The sequence below is a fragment of the Diorhabda carinulata genome, chromosome 1 (assembly GCF_026250575.1).
Source record: "Diorhabda carinulata isolate Delta chromosome 1, icDioCari1.1, whole genome shotgun sequence".
Classification (NCBI taxonomy): domain Eukaryota; kingdom Metazoa; phylum Arthropoda; class Insecta; order Coleoptera; family Chrysomelidae; genus Diorhabda; species Diorhabda carinulata.
Window position 1 is genome coordinate 37,939,136 of NC_079460.1, and position 20,564 is coordinate 37,959,699.

A 20,564-nucleotide genomic window follows, 5' to 3' on the forward strand; every position below is an offset into this window, starting at 1 on the left:
TACTGTGTCCTTGGTAAAACAACATATGACATGACGGCGGGTGTACTACATGGATCAGTGTGCAGACCCATCACGTGGAATATATTTTATGACCTTATATTGAGAATGCGAATATAGCTTCCGGGAAAATGAATGATTGGATCTAAAAACCGGACTAAGATTGGCACCAGAGAAAATAGAAGCAGTTATACTTAGTGGGCTAAGAAATGAAAGGATTATAATATTTGAAGTAAATACCTAGGTATATGTATATGGGAAGATATTGATTTTAGAGCTGATGTAATAAAAATGATAAAGAAGGCAAATGACAGACTAAGCGATCTCATGAAAGGGGATTATTTTACGAAGTTGTACAAACGGTCTTGTTGTATGGATCTTCGATATAGGGAAATAAACTAGAAATAAAAAGGTACCAGAAAATAAAAGAGAGGTAATAAAGAGGAAGACCCCAGTACGGGCTGCTAGCGGGTATAGAATCGTATCAACGGCGGCAATCCAAGTTCTCATCGGAATACCTCCAATAAACCTCATCTTCGAAAAACGAGCCCAAATTGAAAAGTAGCGAAATAATTAAAGCCAAAGAGGTTACTTTAATAAAATGGCAAAAAGATTGGACAGGAATGAAATCAAAGGTCAATGGACAAAAGAGCATCCATACCGTAGGATTATTTTTCACCCCGGCACTGGCAGGACACGGATCCTAAAGCATATACCCAAAAAAATTAGCAAAGACAGAGGACACCTACTTCTAAAACAAAGAGGTTTCATAAAAAACAAAACAGAAACTTAACCTTATAGGAGTAATATCTCCGAAAAGAGTAGGCTGAGGAAATATTGTTATAGGAACGATCCGTTATAATTTCCTACAGGCAATCAGTACCTGAATTTAGGCACACTCTGTATACTCAATTTAAAATGATTGTCATGAAAGAAAAGTTGTCGCATTTTCCGTTTATGATGCATTTTATTGAAGCCCTGTGTGCTTGACGACATTATTAGGATCAATCGAGGTTGAATATACGTTATATACTCATACTCGTAATTTCGTTAGTATCAGCAGTCACGTATTTCTATCCCTAGATGAGGTTATTTGCCGAGGTATAACTACAGGATTCACAAATATTGTCTCTTACCATCTCATATAGCCCAATACCCACATGTTTTGTACTAGACGACGTGATAATAATTGATAAAGTTTTATGTACCATATTAAAATGTATTTTTCAAATAATTTTTTATCTCAATATCGAAGCCCTTAATTGAGATTTTATGCTGAAGATTTTGAATTAATTGGATATAATCCTTATTCGAAATGAAATATGCCAATGATATTTAAAATGTTTCGTTTATTTCATTTTGTAGTTCATATATAATATAATGATTAAGTAAATAAATTATAGAGAAAAAACGTTTAATTTGTGTTTCTCTTAACCACAACTTTGATCTTAATTGAGGATACTATAGTTTATCAGTAGTAATTATCTTGAGACTCAAGATGCTCTTCATTTTATGATCTACCTATGCATATCTATTGATATATTCGAGCCTTTATGTTTTTTATAGAATTTATAAAAATTAACACAATTTTCTGAGAATTTGTTTTTCTAAAATTAAGATCGTTTTATGGCAACAAAACAAATATATTTCAATTAATGAAGCAACCGTTTATAGTAATTAACAAAAATAAGAATAAGCAGCAAGTAAATATATGTGATTAGCTCAGTGGTGTAGCGATAAGATTTTTCCAAATAGCGCCCACACATGTAAAATGTAAAAGGCTCAATATCAAGCATTAGAAGTATGTATTTTCAAGAAAAAATATTTATTATTGTGACTAAATTAAGATATTTCAATCAAAATAGAATATTAAGAATAAGAAATACGTTCATTCTAAGTAGGTGTTATAAGTTTAAAAAGAATTTGAAGTGATAGTTTGGTAATAGTTGATGAAATTGTATGAAATCTTCGTAACTTCATTTATTTAGCATAACATCAGAGTGATCTTTCATAATTGTAGATAAAACTGTTATTTATTACCAAAAAATTCACTTTATTGTCTGTTTGTGGCTATCCAATTTGCTATATGTATGAACGGCCTTTATCACATGTGAACGATCGTTAAAATCTATTCAATCATATTTTTGAGAGTTGACGAAGCATTCAAATTTTAAAGGTCAACAGAGATACTTCTCCACTTTCAAATTAATTGTGTCTGCTTTTTATTTCTATAATGAGTTCTCGAGATATTGATGCTTCCCTATGTAATATATTGTGGTCACCATGCCATGTGACCTTGCATTAAAAAATACATAACTCAGGTAATCTATTCTCCGAATAAATTCCCTCAATAAAATGATAATCCATCCATACCTGACTGATCGATATTTGACCCAAGAAATTCCAAGTTACCTTCTTAATGTCTACATTGCATATAACTAAATTAATCCTCCCCAATATACCTGATTTTGGAAAAAAGCAAAAACCTTCTTCCTGATCTTTGCTCCTTATTTACACGCACTCAGGCTAGGCGTTTAAAATCGTCGAAAAATTCATTCTGTCTCCAGACCGCGAAGTTTTGTTGAAATATTATTGTAAGTTGTAAGTTATTGAATTTTGTTGTTGTTACGGTAGAACAATTAATCAATAAATTAGCTAATGACCTGAACAGCGACACTTGTATCATGAGATAACTAACAAAAAAATCAAGAAGACATAAACAGTGTTGAGTAATGTTCTGTAATTTTGCAATTGTATGAGTGACACTTTACGAGTAATCGAAACTTTATTAAATAATTCCATTAAAACTGACAAATTTTTGGTTTAATGAATTTTTTAATAATTCTTACTTCATCAAATTGTATCTATAACAATGAACTTTAACTTTACTCAACAGCGAATTTTCCAGTTAATTATTAAGAAGTAATAGTTTTTATTACTTAATTTTCTTCACATTTTTGTACCTCTATGTTCATAATATAGTTGTCCAAATTTGTCATCATCAGCATCTATCATGTAAATCATTTTCAAACAACAATTTTATCAAGATTTACACCAAAAATTTAATTTTCAGTCCATTTTAAATAGAACAATTTTTCACTTAGTTTATTATTATCAGAAAGTCCAGGTTTTCATTATTATTCTCATATTATTTTCATTAATTTAATAATAAATCCAATTCTTTCATCAAAAACGTTTTCTCATTCCAACAAAATCTATATAACAACTGAAACCTTCAATACCTTATCAGAGTTTCTATTCTCAATAAATTGAAAAAATGGACTAATAAATCAAACAGCTTCTTCAAGATATTTCAATGTAAAAGATTTTATCTTAAGGGCGAGATTTCCTTGCAAAAGGCTAATATTACTGCACCCTCGCTATTAATTACAAAACAAGTTCCAGCCCCACAATTTGTTCCCACGATTATGTTTGTTTCCAGTCTGAAAATTCGCTTTTAATTAGTCGGTGTGATTCCTTTGATGTCTAACGCGCCCTCTGTGGCCGTATTTTGTTTCCTTCTTTCCCGACGATATACACGCAAGTATTGAGGTTGGTGTACACTTATTTCATTGAGGTTTGATCTCTAGACACCAATTTCATTATTTATTCTCAATCACGTTTATAATATTTCAAATTATATTTTGTATCGTATGAACATTTTCTAATGGTAAATTTTATCTCAAATGGTTATTCCTTTCTGGTGATTTCCTTTAAGTGTAATTTTTATGGACTAATTTCAAATTTATTTAGCATACATGGGCTTAGTTTGATAACTGACTGAGATAATGTGTAAATGAGGTATTCTAAAATGCTCCATTGAACGCATCGATCCCAACCATGAGCCTCGAGCAGTGAACAAAATGGGCCACGTGAATTATTACCTTTCGGGTAAATTGGAGGGTATTGTTTGAACTACAGAATAAAACTTCTTGCAATTATTTTAGGTTAGCTGGTATTGAATCTGTGGATCTTACCCTGCTGTAAATATTGTCCATACATGCTCGATAGTGTTTAAATCCGGGCTGTGAGAAGACCGATCTAAAACTACACTATCTAATCCTTGAAGGTACTGATGTACTATTCTAGCGACACGGGGACGTGCATTATCAAAAATCATCACAAAGTAATTGCCTTTAAAAGGGGCATAAGGAAAAACATGTGGCTCTTAAATCACTGGAATATACCTATGAGCACATAATGATCCTCAATGCCATGTGAGAAAATATTCTACCCCAGAACATGATAAACCCTCCTCAAAAATTTGTTGGAGGTCTCATGTTGCAAGGCAAATACTTCTCACCATCTCTTCTATAAATAGGTATTCCCCAATCTCAAATATGTAACCAAAATCTGAACTTGTGTGAAATGTACGTACATTACCCCAATCAAAATTTGTTCTTGAGAATTTTATTAATGAAGCATATTAATGCAGTTCTAGTAGTATCTGAAATAAGTTAATACTAATAGTAAGCCGACTGGAATGTAAAAAATCATTTATTTCAGTTGAAAAGTCAATTAACATATAATATTAATATAATAAATTAAAAATTAAAGGTATGTTTTCAAAAAGAAATTTGTTATTTTTAAAACTATATTTCCGATTGATGTCATTCAAAATAATAATCAAATTGTACATCTTACCAGCTGCTATGATATGAAACACACAAGGTGTTCTCTGGACACCAATTGTATTCGATGCGTAACACAAGAGAGTACCATAATCGAGTTCAGTCATTGGTGTGTAGGATACGACACTGGCGGTTCCACTACGCGCTATGTATGACTGACTGACATCCACTGAATCGGCGGAATTGTTGAATGTCCATTTAAATTCCACGTCTGGAGGATTTGCATCAACTTGACAACTGATTTGCGCTCTTTCTTGTTTAGCAACTCCGTAGATTCTCGTTTGATTCGGTTTGCAACTTGGAGCATCTGGAAAAATACGTACAAATTTATCAAAATATTATTCAATGCAAAATCCAACATATGAAAATGCCATTTGGGTGAATATTTATAATATACTTATACAATACGAGGGCGGTTTATATACGTACAGATATCTGAAGATATCTGTGACTCTTTGAATTTCCCGCGTCTTAACTGTTTCTGTCAACGGACATGGTTTATTTGACTCCTGTCAAAATTTGAACAAGCTGCGTTATTTAGTTTTTGCTTGAGAGCTATTTATAGCAGAGTAGTTCATGATTTAAAGAAAAAATGAATTACTGAATTTGTAGCCTTTCAAGCAAGTGAAATGCCAAATATTTGAAATGATTTTAATTTTGAATGATTACTTAGATACGAGAAAGCTTTCCGCAAAGCCGGTTTCGCATTTACTCGCAATAGTGAGACTACTTCGCGGGAGTTTTTGGTGTTATTCAACCACAATATGAGGTTTTCGCGTCATTTCGTAACAGTAGATGCAAAGGGGGGTTACCACAACACGCCGGGGACCAATATAATTCAAAACAGTATGTTTCTTGCAGTGAATCGACGTCAAAGAAGAGCGTGTTTTGCGATACAGGTGGTATTATCTACATTGACTAATTTAAGGGGCTTAAACCATCAATGACAAATACTATGTCAACTGATATGGCTGGAATTTCTGCCACCGTGCTATTTATACTGAAACACAGTATTTACACTACCAGTAAACCAACATTCACAATTATACTGATTAAAGGTAAACTATTTAACTTCAGCCTCTGAGGATAGTAACGTAGTTATCGAAATTCGCATCAGACAGTGTAATTGTGGGTGTTGGTGTAGTAGTATTGTAAATAGTTTCAGTATTATATGGAAAATTTTATTATAGAAAAGTTCATCTTCATGCAATGCAAAAACCTGTGTTCTATTAAAAATGTCACGGGCTTATTAAGCTGCTCGTCAATTGGTTCTTCTAAGCGTGGTACTACTCAACTCTATTTCGCTGTTTTAAGACTGTATGTTATATATTCACCTCTATACTTTCAATACTTTAGTAATACACAGGGCAAATTGTTCTAAAATGGAATATTCAGTCCTTTGTGCAAATTGCAAACTGCTAGGATATAGTGAATTAGTTTTCCAGAGCCTCGGGACTACCGTTTGAATACTTCATTCTTGAGAGGATAATTAATAGATTGATTAACAAAGGTAATTATTCGAACATTTTGTGGGTATATCAACAAATAGTTAAAGTGAAACTAAAAATTCACAATAACAATTAAATGACTGATTCTAAAATCTATGTACACAAAGAGGCTCGTGACTTTGCATGTATAAGACTGGCAAGAAGAGCAAAAGACAGAGTCGGGGTATCCTCAAAAAAATTGGTGCGTGAATATCTTAGTTCAAACAGTACCGTATCGCGGGAGTTCAAAAATACCGGAAAAGATTAGTGCCCTAAATATACCTCAAACCAATGATCAAGGATACCAAGATACTGTCGCCAACTAAGGCGGATACATTTTACGATTTATTTCTGTCTGTCTATTTGAATATTTTTGGTCATTTTTATTTCGCAAATTATATGATACAGGGTAGCGAGCCGAAAATGAGGAGTATGGAAACCTCTATTTGGTTTAAGTTATTAACTTTGCTAGTTACCGTTAATTATGGCGAAGAAGAAAAGCTTCATTAAAGATATTTATTACAAAAATATGTGGTTACATATACGTTGTACTTAATAGTATTTTGTGGATATACGAAGTGAATGAAAATAATCACAATCGTGAAAATAATAGATTTTGAATACTACATAATATTCAGCATCCAATATATTTCCAACACCACTAATTTATAAAAAAACTAACATTTCTATTGCATCATATATTAAATTTACTTACACAGTACGTTTAAATAGAACGGATTGCTCTTTCCGTCACCCTCCGTATTAAATCCAACACAAGTATAGTTACCAGCTGTAGATCTTGATACACCCTGTAAAACTAAGCTTTGATTTGTAATTATAATGCCAGCATTCACGTTGTTGCTTAGAAGTTTTCCCTGAAAAAAAAATTACTTCATTTAGTCGTATTAATTCATTTTTTTTTATTTTGTATCAGTAAAAATTAGCCGGGCCAGACAAGTCCTTCCTGCGACGTGGTATCATTTACAGAATAATGTAAAAGAAGGTAGATGGAGCTAAACCAATTATTAGGACAACCTACAGGGACAGGCAAAGACTCTCCTGGGAAAATATATCCAGAGAAGATCTGCTGAATGTATCAACCTAGGTAAGAACAATTTACGAATACTAAAAGGAGTCCTCCCGGGGCACTTTCGCCTCAACAGACACGTTAAGACCTTATACGTTAGAAGAAACCTCTATCCACATTCTCTCGAAGTTTGAAACACTACGTAACTCCAGAGCACTACACCTGGGAGTGTATGAAATAGAGGACGAAGATATTTGACAGCTACATCTATTTCACATTCTGGATTTTTTAGAAGAAGTGGAAATAACAGATTAGCTGTAAACACTGAGTTTCCCAGTGTCGCAGCAATAGATCCTCTGGGTCGTATTGTTTATGATGCCCCAATATCCACATACATACATCGGTAAAAATTTGTCTTATTGTACTTTCTAGAAACTTTATATCAAACAATACATATTTTACATGTCATATTACATTAAGGAATTGTATATTTTCCTGATATTTTCCTGATCAAAAATTTCAAAAAAAATTTGTTTTTAGAGTGAGACAACTTTGTTGTGTACCTACTGGGCGTAACGCTCACAAAGCACCTATTTTATAGACGTTTCACACAGATGGCCCAAGGTTGAATCATCTTTGTAATTCAAGATCAGAACCCTAGATGGATGCAGATAACTATATATCAAGTTGGCGATTGTTGTTTTGTTTCGAATTTTTATGCATAGATCCATGATTCGTTGCCTGTCTCAATCATAAAGACGTCTTTTGAATCACCGCGATTAAATTTTTTCAGGATTTAGTTGCACCAATCGACAAGAGTTTTTTTGAGGGATTGTCAAATTATGTGGTATCCAATGCGAATAAATATTTTTGACAGCCAAATTTTCATGTGATATTGAATATATGCGTGACGATCTTCCAATATAAGTTTACACACCGCATCGATTTTTTCTTGCACAACACCCGATTTTGGACGACCTTCACGAAATTCATCTTGTAGCGAATTGCGACCACGATTGAATTGAAAAAACCAGCGAAACACTGGTGCTTCATCACCAAAGGTCGAAGCGAGTTGATCGGCACACTGCTGTTAGTTTCATCCATGTCAAAAGTCATAGAAAACCATCGTATGAAAATGTTCGCGATTTAATTCCAGATAAATTTTATCTGTAAACAACTCAAATAGAACTGGTTTGACAACACGTTCAATATTAAAAATTTCATTTATGGTGGCAATATCAGATTGCCAGATCTCAAAACTTAAGTATGAAACCTCGTATTCTGATTGCTAATGAATAAAAATAACAAAAAATTAAATAGATTATGCACCTTGCTTATATTTTTTAAAAATAACTTGATACAGAACGCTCAAGGAAAAAATATTTGCATATGTTTGCGTAGATTATGGGATTTGCCTAAAGTACAGTTATTATGGATATACGCAAATTATCTTGAGGGTATTATTTATCATGATGAAAATTTGTAAAGATAATATCAATACTGCATATTGATACCACTGCAACGGAATGCATCGCATAAACTATTAATACACGAACTACATCATCTTTTAATCAGAACAAACATTGTACACATAAGTTACGATGGAGTTTGTAAGTTTATGGATTAATACAGGAACTTTCTCTATAACAAACTCCTACAAATTTTGAATCGAATTAGAATTACGTTCTCGTTGGTCTTACTCAATTGTAAATAATGAGCATCTATTGAAACTGAAACATATTTAGGCTGGATTATCTTATAAATAGGCCTCGAGCTTATTTCTAACTATAGGGGTAATCGTGAGTAGAAGTGGGTTATGCCAATTAATATCATTCAGTGTAGCTTTTTTCGAATTTTCCATCGTGTTTACAAAATTCAAATATGTTATCCCATTTCACAATCGCGACAAATTCTAATACTGATTTTTCCGTTTACTGACGATATAGCCTGTTGAAATATGTTGTAAAACGTTATCCAATACAAAACGATGCATTAATCGTACCGTCACATCACCACTTTTGAATATCCGGATTTCAAACAAAACAAACGTTTACGAGGATAATCGTATATTTAAATTCCTAGAGGCGAATATAATCAAAATTTGATGTTTGTTACATACATGCATCTTGAACTTCCTTCCTATACTATTATTTTATATTACACTAATACGCCGTATTGGTTACTAACAGAAAAAAAATAGAACTAATGTACATACACACTGTAAGAGTTTAGGAATATATTTCAACTAAAATGAATAATAAATTTGATAGATCGAAATAACTTTTTGAAAACATCTATTGTTGCAATCAATCGACAATTACAATAGAAATATATGTTACTGAACTGGAAGCGACTTTAAGACTACTGGTTCAGGGAAATCCACTGTGGGATGCGTGCCGACAGCATTTTCTTATGAGAACTAATATTGTGTGACGACATAATTCATGCAAGCAAAAATATTTAAAACAAGTTAATAAATTTAAGAAAGCTGTAATACGTGGGGATAACAGTTTATCTTGTGAATTTAAAATAAAAACAGATAGCTTGAGATTTTATTTTGTGACTACTGTGAAACATTAAAATACTAATGGAAAAAGGCTTTACACTGGAGATAAAAAGTCAATATTTTTAAGCTTAATACTCACGTTATGCCTCCAATCTACTCTATATACCGCAGGATGAGCCTTAAGGATACAGTCAAAATAAACATCAGTGCCTTCCCTAATGGTGTTGGGATTCAGGGAAGTGCCCAAGATAATTTTCGCCTCTGGAGTATCTATAAAATTAAAAATAATTACCAATTATAAGGAAACTTTAGTATTGACTTTTATTATCATGGATATCATTTTTCTCTATACATACTATGATTTTAAATAAAAGTTTTAATTGGTTATATTTTATTGCTTAGTACATTTCTCAACAATTTCTGGTATAGTGAAAATATAATTTAAACATAAAAGCAATGTAAACTACATAAATAAAAAGAATATTTACATGTGTTGTTGATTGTTGATGGTCTCAAGACATGTTAAAAGGTAGGGTTTTAGTGGTAGTGATATTAATCTATCCAGTGAATCTAGCAGAAAGGAATTTATAGGAGTAAGAAACTAAAAGTTTAAAAAATTGAGTGAAAACTTCTCTTTTACAAAACACACTTCATTCAAAATTCAATAAAGAAAGAAACAAAGTATTAGTTTTATAAGATCAACTTTACATTTCTGTACCTGTTTATATTTTTTCAATTTGTCACTTTCAGGATCTACAGTTTAAATATTTTTTGAAAAAAATTGTATCAAGATGGACGACAAAAACTTTATTTTTCTAGTGCTTATTAAATAAAGTGTGATTTTCATTCAAAGTTTCACTCAACTTTCTACATAAGACTAAAAATAGTTTTAGCGTGAGAGTTTACAAATTGACTTTTTAATCCACGTTCATAATGAGATTCGATCTGCAAACCATAGGAGCCGCGTTCTGTTTGGAAACCTCGTTTGGCAAAATGGTCATATACATGATTTACTTTTAAACAAAATCCTCATAGAATACATAAAATTTGGCTGATTTGGTTAAAAATACTACTACAGAATGACAAAAATACTGCATGAAACATTCTGCTGCAAAAAATTTATATTTAATGAAAATTTCATTGGAAAATTCCGTATATTCAAGCTAACAGAGAAGTTAAGCAAAGTATGGTAGGAAAAAATGTTTTTACAAAATAAAATCACATTTATACCCAACGAAGTAAATAAAAATTTGGATATTCACCATCCATTTTATTGAAAATTGCATCTGAACTTCAAAATATTACTGGTCGCTGTAAAGTATTTGATGCCGAATAAGATCACATTATCTGTAATCCAAAATCATGAATTTCCTGGAAGAAATCGGATTAATAGATGAGCTGTATATTAGCTTTTCCCGTGCCACACTAAAAGATGTAGGCACAAGAGATCCTTTGTGTCCCAGTGTATATGATACCTTGAATTGCAAAGATCTAGCTACACAGCTAACAAAAATGTTGGTACCGCTGATTAGGTGTTTGAAAACATGGAAGCAGCATTTCAGTACTCGATAATGCTCAAGTTAGAATCTTTCTCTAACAATAACCATACAGGGAAGAATATCATCTTTCGCCGTCCAGTTGCCGCTAAAGAAAGACTTTTCGATTGGCTAAGTGATATGTTTCAAATATAATGAAGAATGAAATTAACTAGTTACAGGTTATTCGTCTATCTTATCTTTTATATTCGAAGATATTTTGAAGATCTTTAATTACATACAAAATTTCAAATTTCAAAAAAATGAGGATATGTACTTTATACCGAACATTGATGGTTTACTTAAAAGGTAATCGGAAACAAACTAATCAGGTAAATCTTGACGTATACTGGTGCACATGATGCCCGCTTAAGAGCATTTATTCAGTCCGGATACTTGGTCAACAATTCAATTTGATTCGCTTCGGTGTGCGCTGAGTTACTGCGTCTATGATGCAATAAATCCAATGCACATTTTTTGTAGCCCATGCCACGCTAGGCTACGTGTGATATTTTTGGACAGTAAAATGATGGTGTATAAACTATTTAATATAAAACTATACTTACAATGTATTTCCAATGTCCAACCATCTTCTAAAACAACGGAGGATATTATTTTATTTTCGGCTTTACATGCAAGGTATTTTTCGTCGTCTTCTTTTTTCGGTATGAACGTAAGGATACTTGTTGTTGTATTGCCATCATTTGAAGTCTGCTTGAAAAATCAACAAAAAATCATGAATAACCACATATCCGTATCTACGTCAATACAATGAGGTCCTTAAGTAATGAATCAATTTATTTTCTACGTTAATATTAATTCAAAACAAAAATTCCGGAGCAATTTTCACACGTGAAACTACCCTTTCTGAATAACATTCAACGCCGTAGGGGTGATAACTACCCTCTTAAAAGCTTCAAATGAGAAGAGGTAGAGTATGATATCGAGCTTAAAAGGGTTTGCAGTTCTGTATCCAGGAAGATAGGACTTTTGGATTTTTGGACGTTAGTAATAAGAATCAATTTTTTATTTTTCAATTTGCAACACGAAATTCAGACAAGAGGAAAATTTATTGTCACTCATTCAATTTTCAATGAAGTAGTAAACTTGAATAAGATAAGTTGTTGAGGTATATCTAGGTATCTTCATCCATATTTTCAGAGTTTTTTTGATTCATATTGTCCAAGAAACTCCAGCAAGGAAAATGGAATAATGGATTTTATGTACAAATATTATCGTCTAACTTAGGGATTTGAAATGATGTACAGACTTTTGTTGGAGCATGTAAGCATTGTTTACGTTCTTTATTTCCTCTCAAAGGAAATCAAAGGATTAATTTATAACCCATTTCTGAAAACAAAACTGTGAAGTTCATTTTAAATTATACGCGCTATTCACCTTCCAAGGCGCTAGAAAACTTCAAAGTACAGAAGAAAATCTCAAACTAAACAACCAAATCACATCTGTAAATTCTCTCATGCAGTTCTCTCTTATTTTTGTACTCATTAAACACCGAAGCGTGAATATCCAGACCGTATTCCCAAAGTGATCTCCGAAGTGGGAGAGCATTAATAGAAAATGTTTTAACATTAATGTACGTACTATAACAGAAATTCAGTTACAGAAAATATCCTATGCATACAAATGAGCCGGATCTGCATCAAATTTTATAAAATGACGGGATGTAAATGCTCTTGAGAACTCGCATAAAAAAATGTCACTGATATGTAAATGCATACAAAAGCAAATTAGTTATTTGTAATGGACTTTTTAATGAGTACACACTGAATTTTGATGTGAGTACAGGAACAGATACTATTTTAGTCAAATTAAATGAAATCGCTAATGAAATGAAAATTTCGTTATCTGTGACAAACACTATGACAATTAAATATTTTTATAGAAAATGTACATGCAGATTTGAAAAAAAGGCTTTAATAGGAGGCAAAGAAAAACGAGTTATATTATAATTATCGACTGATATAAAATCAATCCAAATTGAACTAATGACATTCTAAGAGCTCAATCAGGGATATTATCAATGTGGATTCGACACAACCAAAAAGGCATGGGGTTATTTTTATTTCTAAATCAGATTAAAGTAAAATAACTAGCCTATCAAGAGAAATTTTGAGCTGAGTTTGTTGACCATCATGTGTGTCAACATTTAATCTATTAACTCCGTTAGTTAAATGAGTTAACCACGAATTAATTCGGTTAAAAACTGGTTCACGTTTATTACTATTAAAATGATCGATAAATTCATTTAAATACTGACGTGTACATCGAATTTCAGTAAGATCATCTTTAAATGTAAAATTTTTTGCTGGAAATGAAAAACTAACAAATCAGAAAGCAGTCGTCACTTTTCCTCAACTGTATCAGGTACAGGTATATTTCTGATGCTGATCTATTGAGAAAGTTCGTGTTTTTTTCCATGATTTATTTGCATCATTCTAGTATTCTGTATTCAAAGATAGACATTAAAGTCGAGACTTAACGGAAAATAAAATTAAAAATTACAAGAGGGGCACACATTATGACGAACCCGGTCTATAACAATAAGCAGTTTTAAAATATGAAGAAGCAATAAAACAACCGGCAGAGATTTTCAAAATAACTTAATTTAAACAAATTGTTTAGAACGAAAAGAAACAAAAATATCGACATGAAATACCAAACGGAAATATCTTTAAAAAAATGAAATAGAGCCTATTGAAAAAAATAATTGCTTTGTCTAACAACAGAGTAAATTTTGTATATACTGCTTTTCAGAATAATGCGAATATGAATATTGTAATTATACGGGAACAAGTCCATAATACTAACTAAAATTGAGTTGATACAAAAACGAAACATTTAATATTGATGAAACACACCACCCAAATAATCAGCAAATATTACGTTTAACTGGGCGCCAATAAATACAATTTTTTCAAAATTAATATTTACGATTTTTTTCCTTTTCTTATTTCATGTTTTCTCTGATTTTGTTGTTTTCCAAATAATAACTGAATTTATGTTTTTGACGCACTTGGCGTGTCATACTTGATGTGTCCACTATATTCAAATGATAACGGAAATGGAACGTAGATGCGTAAAAAATTATTTCAAAAACACACAATCACAATAATCAAATATTTCCAATATTTTAATTTAATTGAAAAATGATAATAAGGAATCAAATCACAGTAACTTTTTATTATAACTATGATTGATTTTGATTCAAATATTATTTTAATAACTTTTTCACCTAAAAGTTTATGACGCCCATTTAGCTCAGCATTTAATCCGCTCCATGTGAACATAGTAAGCCAGACAATCTCTTACAAAAGATGTGTCAAAGTGCTGATCGGTCTACTCTGTTCCGCACCGTCTGATTGAGCCCTGAGACCAGTCAACAAGTTTTTAATATTCATAGTTGCACATTGTCTACTTTCTGAAACTGTTTGGAACTTTAAGGAGCTCCAGAACTCTCTTGATTTCTGTCAAGAATTAAGTGTCTCCTTGAGGTTAGTTTTCAGATTAAACTAACGGTATGCGGTAGAGTATTCGCTGCAGTCAGTGTGGATGTGCTTAATAGACACAGGAACGTGACAACTTTGGTGGAGAGGACGACTTTCTGACGACATCAAATAGCTAAGATGTGTGATTGATGCAGAGTCTTCTTATTGTCACAGCTTCTCTTCTGTAGTACTCTTGCTCCATATATCGCGCCAAGATTCTTGGAGGCTTCTTTGGCATGGCGATTTTCAGATTCGTTTTCAACGATTCCAGTGTGCGATTGAAGCCATATGAGAGAGACTGTACGTCAAGAGCAATGATAGTTTGGTAGATGGATTATTAGATGGTCTGTGAAGATGGTTTGAATTGATTGTATGGACGAAAGAGAGTCAGTACATATGGCGATATGTTTATGGGGAGGAGACATAAATTTGGAAGCTTAAAGGATGCTGTATAGTCCACCAGTGTAAACAATACACATTACACATCGAAGGCAAGCGGAAGGAACTTATGAGTTCGCAGCCGACACCGTATTAACTTTTGGAGGCATATCGATATATCACTATAGAGAATTAGGTCGAACGATTTTTTATGCAGAATTTCTAGAAATGCTTTCTCTACAAGAACCCCAGGGGATTCATGTTTATTGTAAACGGTAAGGGAGTTGTCTACTATGGGAATATTTTTGGTCTAAGTGGGAAAAGAAGGCAAAGGAAGTAGGGAAACCCAAATTTAATTATCTGCTTTGGTTTCGAAAGAGCTTCCACGTAGATTACGGGTTATTAATTATGAACGAACAATAGAATTATTACGAAAAAATTCGAGTACAGAAAAATATATCATTTTAATCAAATTAAAATGTCGTTACACATGAAAATTTGAAAAATGTTTTAACAAGGTTCAAATTTCTATTCGGAATTAATCAATGATAAGAATGAAATAAAGCATGAAGAAGGACGAAGAGACAATGAGCAAAGTACAGGAAAACATGAGATTCAATTGTGAATATTGACATATTGTACTAATTATCCAGTTCAACCTTCACGGTAGGGCGTATTCAAATATCTCCTACCTTGAGTATTTGTATCTCTAATATTCTTATAATGCTGTATTAATGATATCATATTAAATACAATGTAACTGGTAGAAAATTTCAAACCCTAGTATCGATTTTCGTTTATCTTTATTATAACCAATATTTACCAAACATAAGTGAAGACAATCGCTATATATTATTGCTTCTGAGAATTGTAACAGAAAATGTATCATATATAAATAAATAGGTATCAAGGGTCCAGCTTTCAAGCCCCAGCGTTTCTATAAGTCTGTCCATTAATTTATGTTCTTATCCACACGTATATAATTCTCTTTTATATATCCGGTGATGTTATTTCCAAAACATGAATTCTTTCAGTACTTTTCACCCCCTACCCCACTCCTAACCACGATGTATTGTTTTTATTTAATATTCTATTCAAATAGTAGCAAAAATGCAATTGAAATAGAACATGTTATATTACAGGATTATAGCTTAAACTATTCAGTTAAATAAATACGCGTATTTGACTTAATGTTTTAGTATGGGTATGAGAAATGACAACTTAATGTAATCGTCTTTTCTCCACCTCACCTAGATGACTTCTAGTACTGCATTCAATAATAGAAACCTTGCATGTGATAGTGAAGGCAATAAAACTCATGTTGTATTTATTGACGAATAATTTTTTTCAAACTTCTGTGCTGTTATTTAATAGTCACATCTCGTAGTTTTTATGTATTATTTTAATCTGGAAACTACTGGACATTCCACACATTCGATTTCTTCGGAAAAAAGGTTTATTGGCAGAGTTTTTGCTTTGATTGTGAATGAGAGGTCATTTGCGAAGCGATAAAAGTGCTCCGTTTTAACGTAATGTATTGATCTCGTGAACCTTGTTTGCTTAAGCATACAGTGTTGAAAAAATTTGTTTATATTCAGTTGATCATCAATCATTTCTTTCTGATCCTTGACTTTTTACTGTTTAGAATTATTCAACATTCTTCAACAGTTTGTGAATATTATGAAAATGTAAGTGACAGCATTGCTGAAAATTCTGATTCAATTCTAACAATTACGAATTTCTACGTATAATTTCACTCAACGAATTCAGACTCATAACAGAAAACTTTGTTTTATCAGATAAAAAGTTATTTGTGGTCCTGTGCCGTTCGTTCGGTATATCAAGAGGGAAAAGAGAGGTGAACTTTTTTCTACTATAGCACGGAACCAATGACCCGAAAACTTATTGGTGTGTAACAAACTGAATTGTAAATATTGAACTTATAGTCACCGACCTGTGGGCAGCAAGTGCCAAGACAGAAATTCGGTTAGTGAGTGTTTTGAGTTGAGATAGACAAATGTGAAGAAATATCTTCGGTGTAGAGGTTCATTTTTATTCGACTTCTACAAAAAAAAAATGTGGTGTGCGATATTGAAAATTCAAAAGATCGAATATTTGCTTTGAACATTTTCATAAGTATCACGATTTCTATTTTGTTTACAGGATATTCACTCAGGATTTTCAATATAAATATCTGCTATCAGAAGTGATAATAAGACTCCGAATTTGCGACGAGATACAAGGTGTCGTAATATAAAGTACACAGTAAATAACTGCGGAGATAATAATTTTGAGAAAAGTGATAATTACAACAGTACCATCGTAAAGTAGAAAGATTGGAAATGCTCCAATTCTCTCTTGGAAAAATTATAAGAAAAGCTTTTTTGATGATTATTATTAGGAATATTCAATTGAATCACTCAATTAAAAAAGTGTGACAAAAATACATTGTGCATTTTTATATTTTACTTTTATTCTTACCGTGTGATTTGTCCTTTCGAATCTTTGGCCGTTTTTCCACCATGTTATACTAGCGGGAGGTCGAGATCCGGAACTTTGACATAATAAATCGTAGCGTCTTCCAGCTGACAAGGGTTGATTGGATCCCAAAATTTTCACGTCCAATGGACCGACTGAAAAATTTGAAATCCTTCATGTATGAAATCTATCTTAAAGATATATAGTGTTTTCTGAATTAAAATTAAACATGTGTCATTCAGTCAATATATATTTTTTGATATATTTCCTAATTCAAGAAATTGACTTTGTGATAGGTTTCCTATATTATCTAAGGATGCTTTCCATTTCATCAAATGTTTCCAATAATAATTTTGTTTGCCGTTAAGAATATTTTATGATATCGGTGATAGACTTAAAATGGACTGGTATTGTTCATTTATTTCTTTTGAAGGTCAATAGATTTTTTCGGTAAAAAGTTTGTTATTTCGTTTTTCAGGATTTAAAGTTTTAATTGGAAAAATACAGTAAAGTAGTTAATATTTTTTGGCAAGTAACTGTTTGTAGTATTATTACGTTAATTGAACATACAGATTATAATCCGAATTTTCCACAACAATTTTGAAAAATAACATGATTGAGAAGAGTTAGAACATATGAATAGCTGCCTTTTAATTGTGGCCGACACATCAATTACTTCCAGATTTACTCTAACGTTGGTTTTTTACTTTTATATGTTAAACTCGTGCATATTATATTTCAACATCTACTATTTTTTCTTTTTCTACTCTGATTTTGTATTATACTATTTTTATAAATCTGTTTTATTTCTTCAGTACATTCAATAACGTATTTTAATTTTTTTTTAAGAAAACCTGGAATATCCCACTATCATTGTGATCTGATCATTATCACGATCAATGAACAATTTTGTTTTATCCTAAATTACTATAAATGCCTGTAAGGTCTCAGTACTCAGTAGAAGCTACTTCAATTATTATAACTATAATTATTATTGTTTACACTAATAATAATATCTAAAATTCGGCACTTTGCTCTGCTTTTGACCTTAGCTCTTACATAACTAGATAAATCTTTGGATTATTTGGGTGTTGCTTTAGCTGGTACATCCCCATAGTTGAATCCCGTAGGTCCATACCGGTTACAGGATATATTCATATACAAGTAATTTATTGAAAATTAACAGGGTGGATTTTGTGTGTACGCATTTTGGTTTTGCGTTTCTTTGTTTGTCACATGCAACTGTTAAGAGTTTTGCAGCGCATCTAACGCATTTCGATTCTCTTCTGCAGTAGCTTCGAGTATTTCCATATGATTGGCATTCTTTGTATTGCTAATTTTGACTTTTTTAATGGATCTATAGCTACCTTCATATTAAATATATCAGTAATTTCATGTATTTTACTGATATTTTCATCATTGCTGAATACGAACATGCACATGTTAAGTGGTTGTTTTGTATTTTAGTTTTGGGAGTACATCCAATATTTTATATCCTTCATTTGTAAGAATAATATTTATTTGTCCATAATAATGGCTTCCTTTACGGCAGTATTATGAAGCTTTTTGGCATAACTCGGTTTTCATACAAGTGTCACAAGAAATTGTTATCATTAAATTTTCTAGTCATTACTTTGTAGTCTTGGTCGTTGTCGGCGTTAATTTTTGCGCTGGCATCACTTAGCACTTTTATATTGAATTCAATGGATTAGCGATTTATCCATTTTACGCTTTTTACAATTTTTAACTCAAATCCACTCTGCCACTGAAGCTCGTTCATCGGTTACGTAATCGATCTTCTGAGTTTTGTTTTTCTCTATAAATATTTTTTTAGTTCTTTGTTGTTCGTTCTGTGATCTCGCACAATTTTTCTGAAAGTTAACATTATTCTGTGGCATTAATAATGCCTCGTTGGTTGTTTGTATCATATCACCTGATTGCATTATCCTAAATAATATTTTCTCTATACTTCCACATAGCATCCATTATTTTGGAAGCACCGGGACTATTCAAATTCAAATTCAACAAATTTGAAAATAAAATATTGCTATCACGTTTTTATTTCCTTTTTGTCGCTTCACTTGACCGATTTCAATTCGATGTTTTTGGGACGAAATATATTTTAATTTAAGAGAGTTTTCTTGCATCGAAGTACTCGATTTTCCTCTTTGTCTTTTTTGATTCGTTAACTGATATTACTCCGCCCATATTCTATACTGATAGGCATTAAAAGATAGAGAAAAAAATTAATAGCTTCCTTATAAAGTCCCTTTAGACTAAGCGATTTGAATTACGGACACAGGATTCTTTCTATATGCTACACTGTTGGAATCAATTTATTCAAAAAAAGGAAAAACTAATTTTATTGTAAACCCTTAAATTTTATTCATTATTTACTATATTCTGATCATGAAATCTAGATATTAGTATTAAGTATATCCTCTTATAGCAGAATTGGCCGCAGCAACACTTGTGGCATTTTTTCCACTTGTTTACCGCACGTCTGGTGAATCACCAGGTCAATAAGAACTTTTGATCTGTTTTCCGGGAAAAACGTCTAAATCAATTTCGAATTTAGACTTGATACATATGCTTGTATAGAGTTTTTTGTTCATGTTAAGTAATTGTTATAATTTTTAAATTGGAAATTGTAATTTCTTGGCTTCCGGTCAATTTCCAAAATCCTTTTCTGTACATTGGGGCATTCATTTCAACACTAGAATCCAGCAAATTCCTTCGAAGGTCCGCACTTCTCTTACTAAAATTTGTTATCAAAACTTTATTAGTTCTTGAGAGAGACAATCTTGTAATAATCGTAAACTTTTTCTATGAGAAATATCAATCTTAGAACAAGTAAAAATGTAACAGAATTTACATGCAATACAATTTAGAATTGGAGTTACAACTGAACTAATGACATTCTAAAACAAAGTTTTTAATAATATTCATGGTTGCGCACTGTATCTATGCTATAACATATATTAATGTTTAGTGAACCCTAATTTAATTCACCGCATTT

General features: G+C 31.9%; 1 protein-coding gene across 1 annotated transcript in view; it reads right to left on the reverse strand.

The window, feature by feature from the left end:
* The window catches only part of LOC130898348 (hemicentin-1-like), a 310,568-nt gene that overhangs the window by 22,141 nt on the left and 267,863 nt on the right, over window positions 1–20,564 (reverse strand). The window contains exons 8-12 of the mRNA XM_057807610.1: window positions 17,549–17,700; window positions 11,750–11,894; window positions 9,788–9,918; window positions 6,831–6,990; window positions 4,642–4,935 (exon numbers count right to left, since the gene is read on the reverse strand). Of these exons, the coding sequence (XP_057663593.1) occupies window positions 4,642–4,935; window positions 6,831–6,990; window positions 9,788–9,918; window positions 11,750–11,894; window positions 17,549–17,700 (882 nt within the window). The remainder of the gene's footprint in view (window positions 1–4,641; window positions 4,936–6,830; window positions 6,991–9,787; window positions 9,919–11,749; window positions 11,895–17,548; window positions 17,701–20,564) is intronic.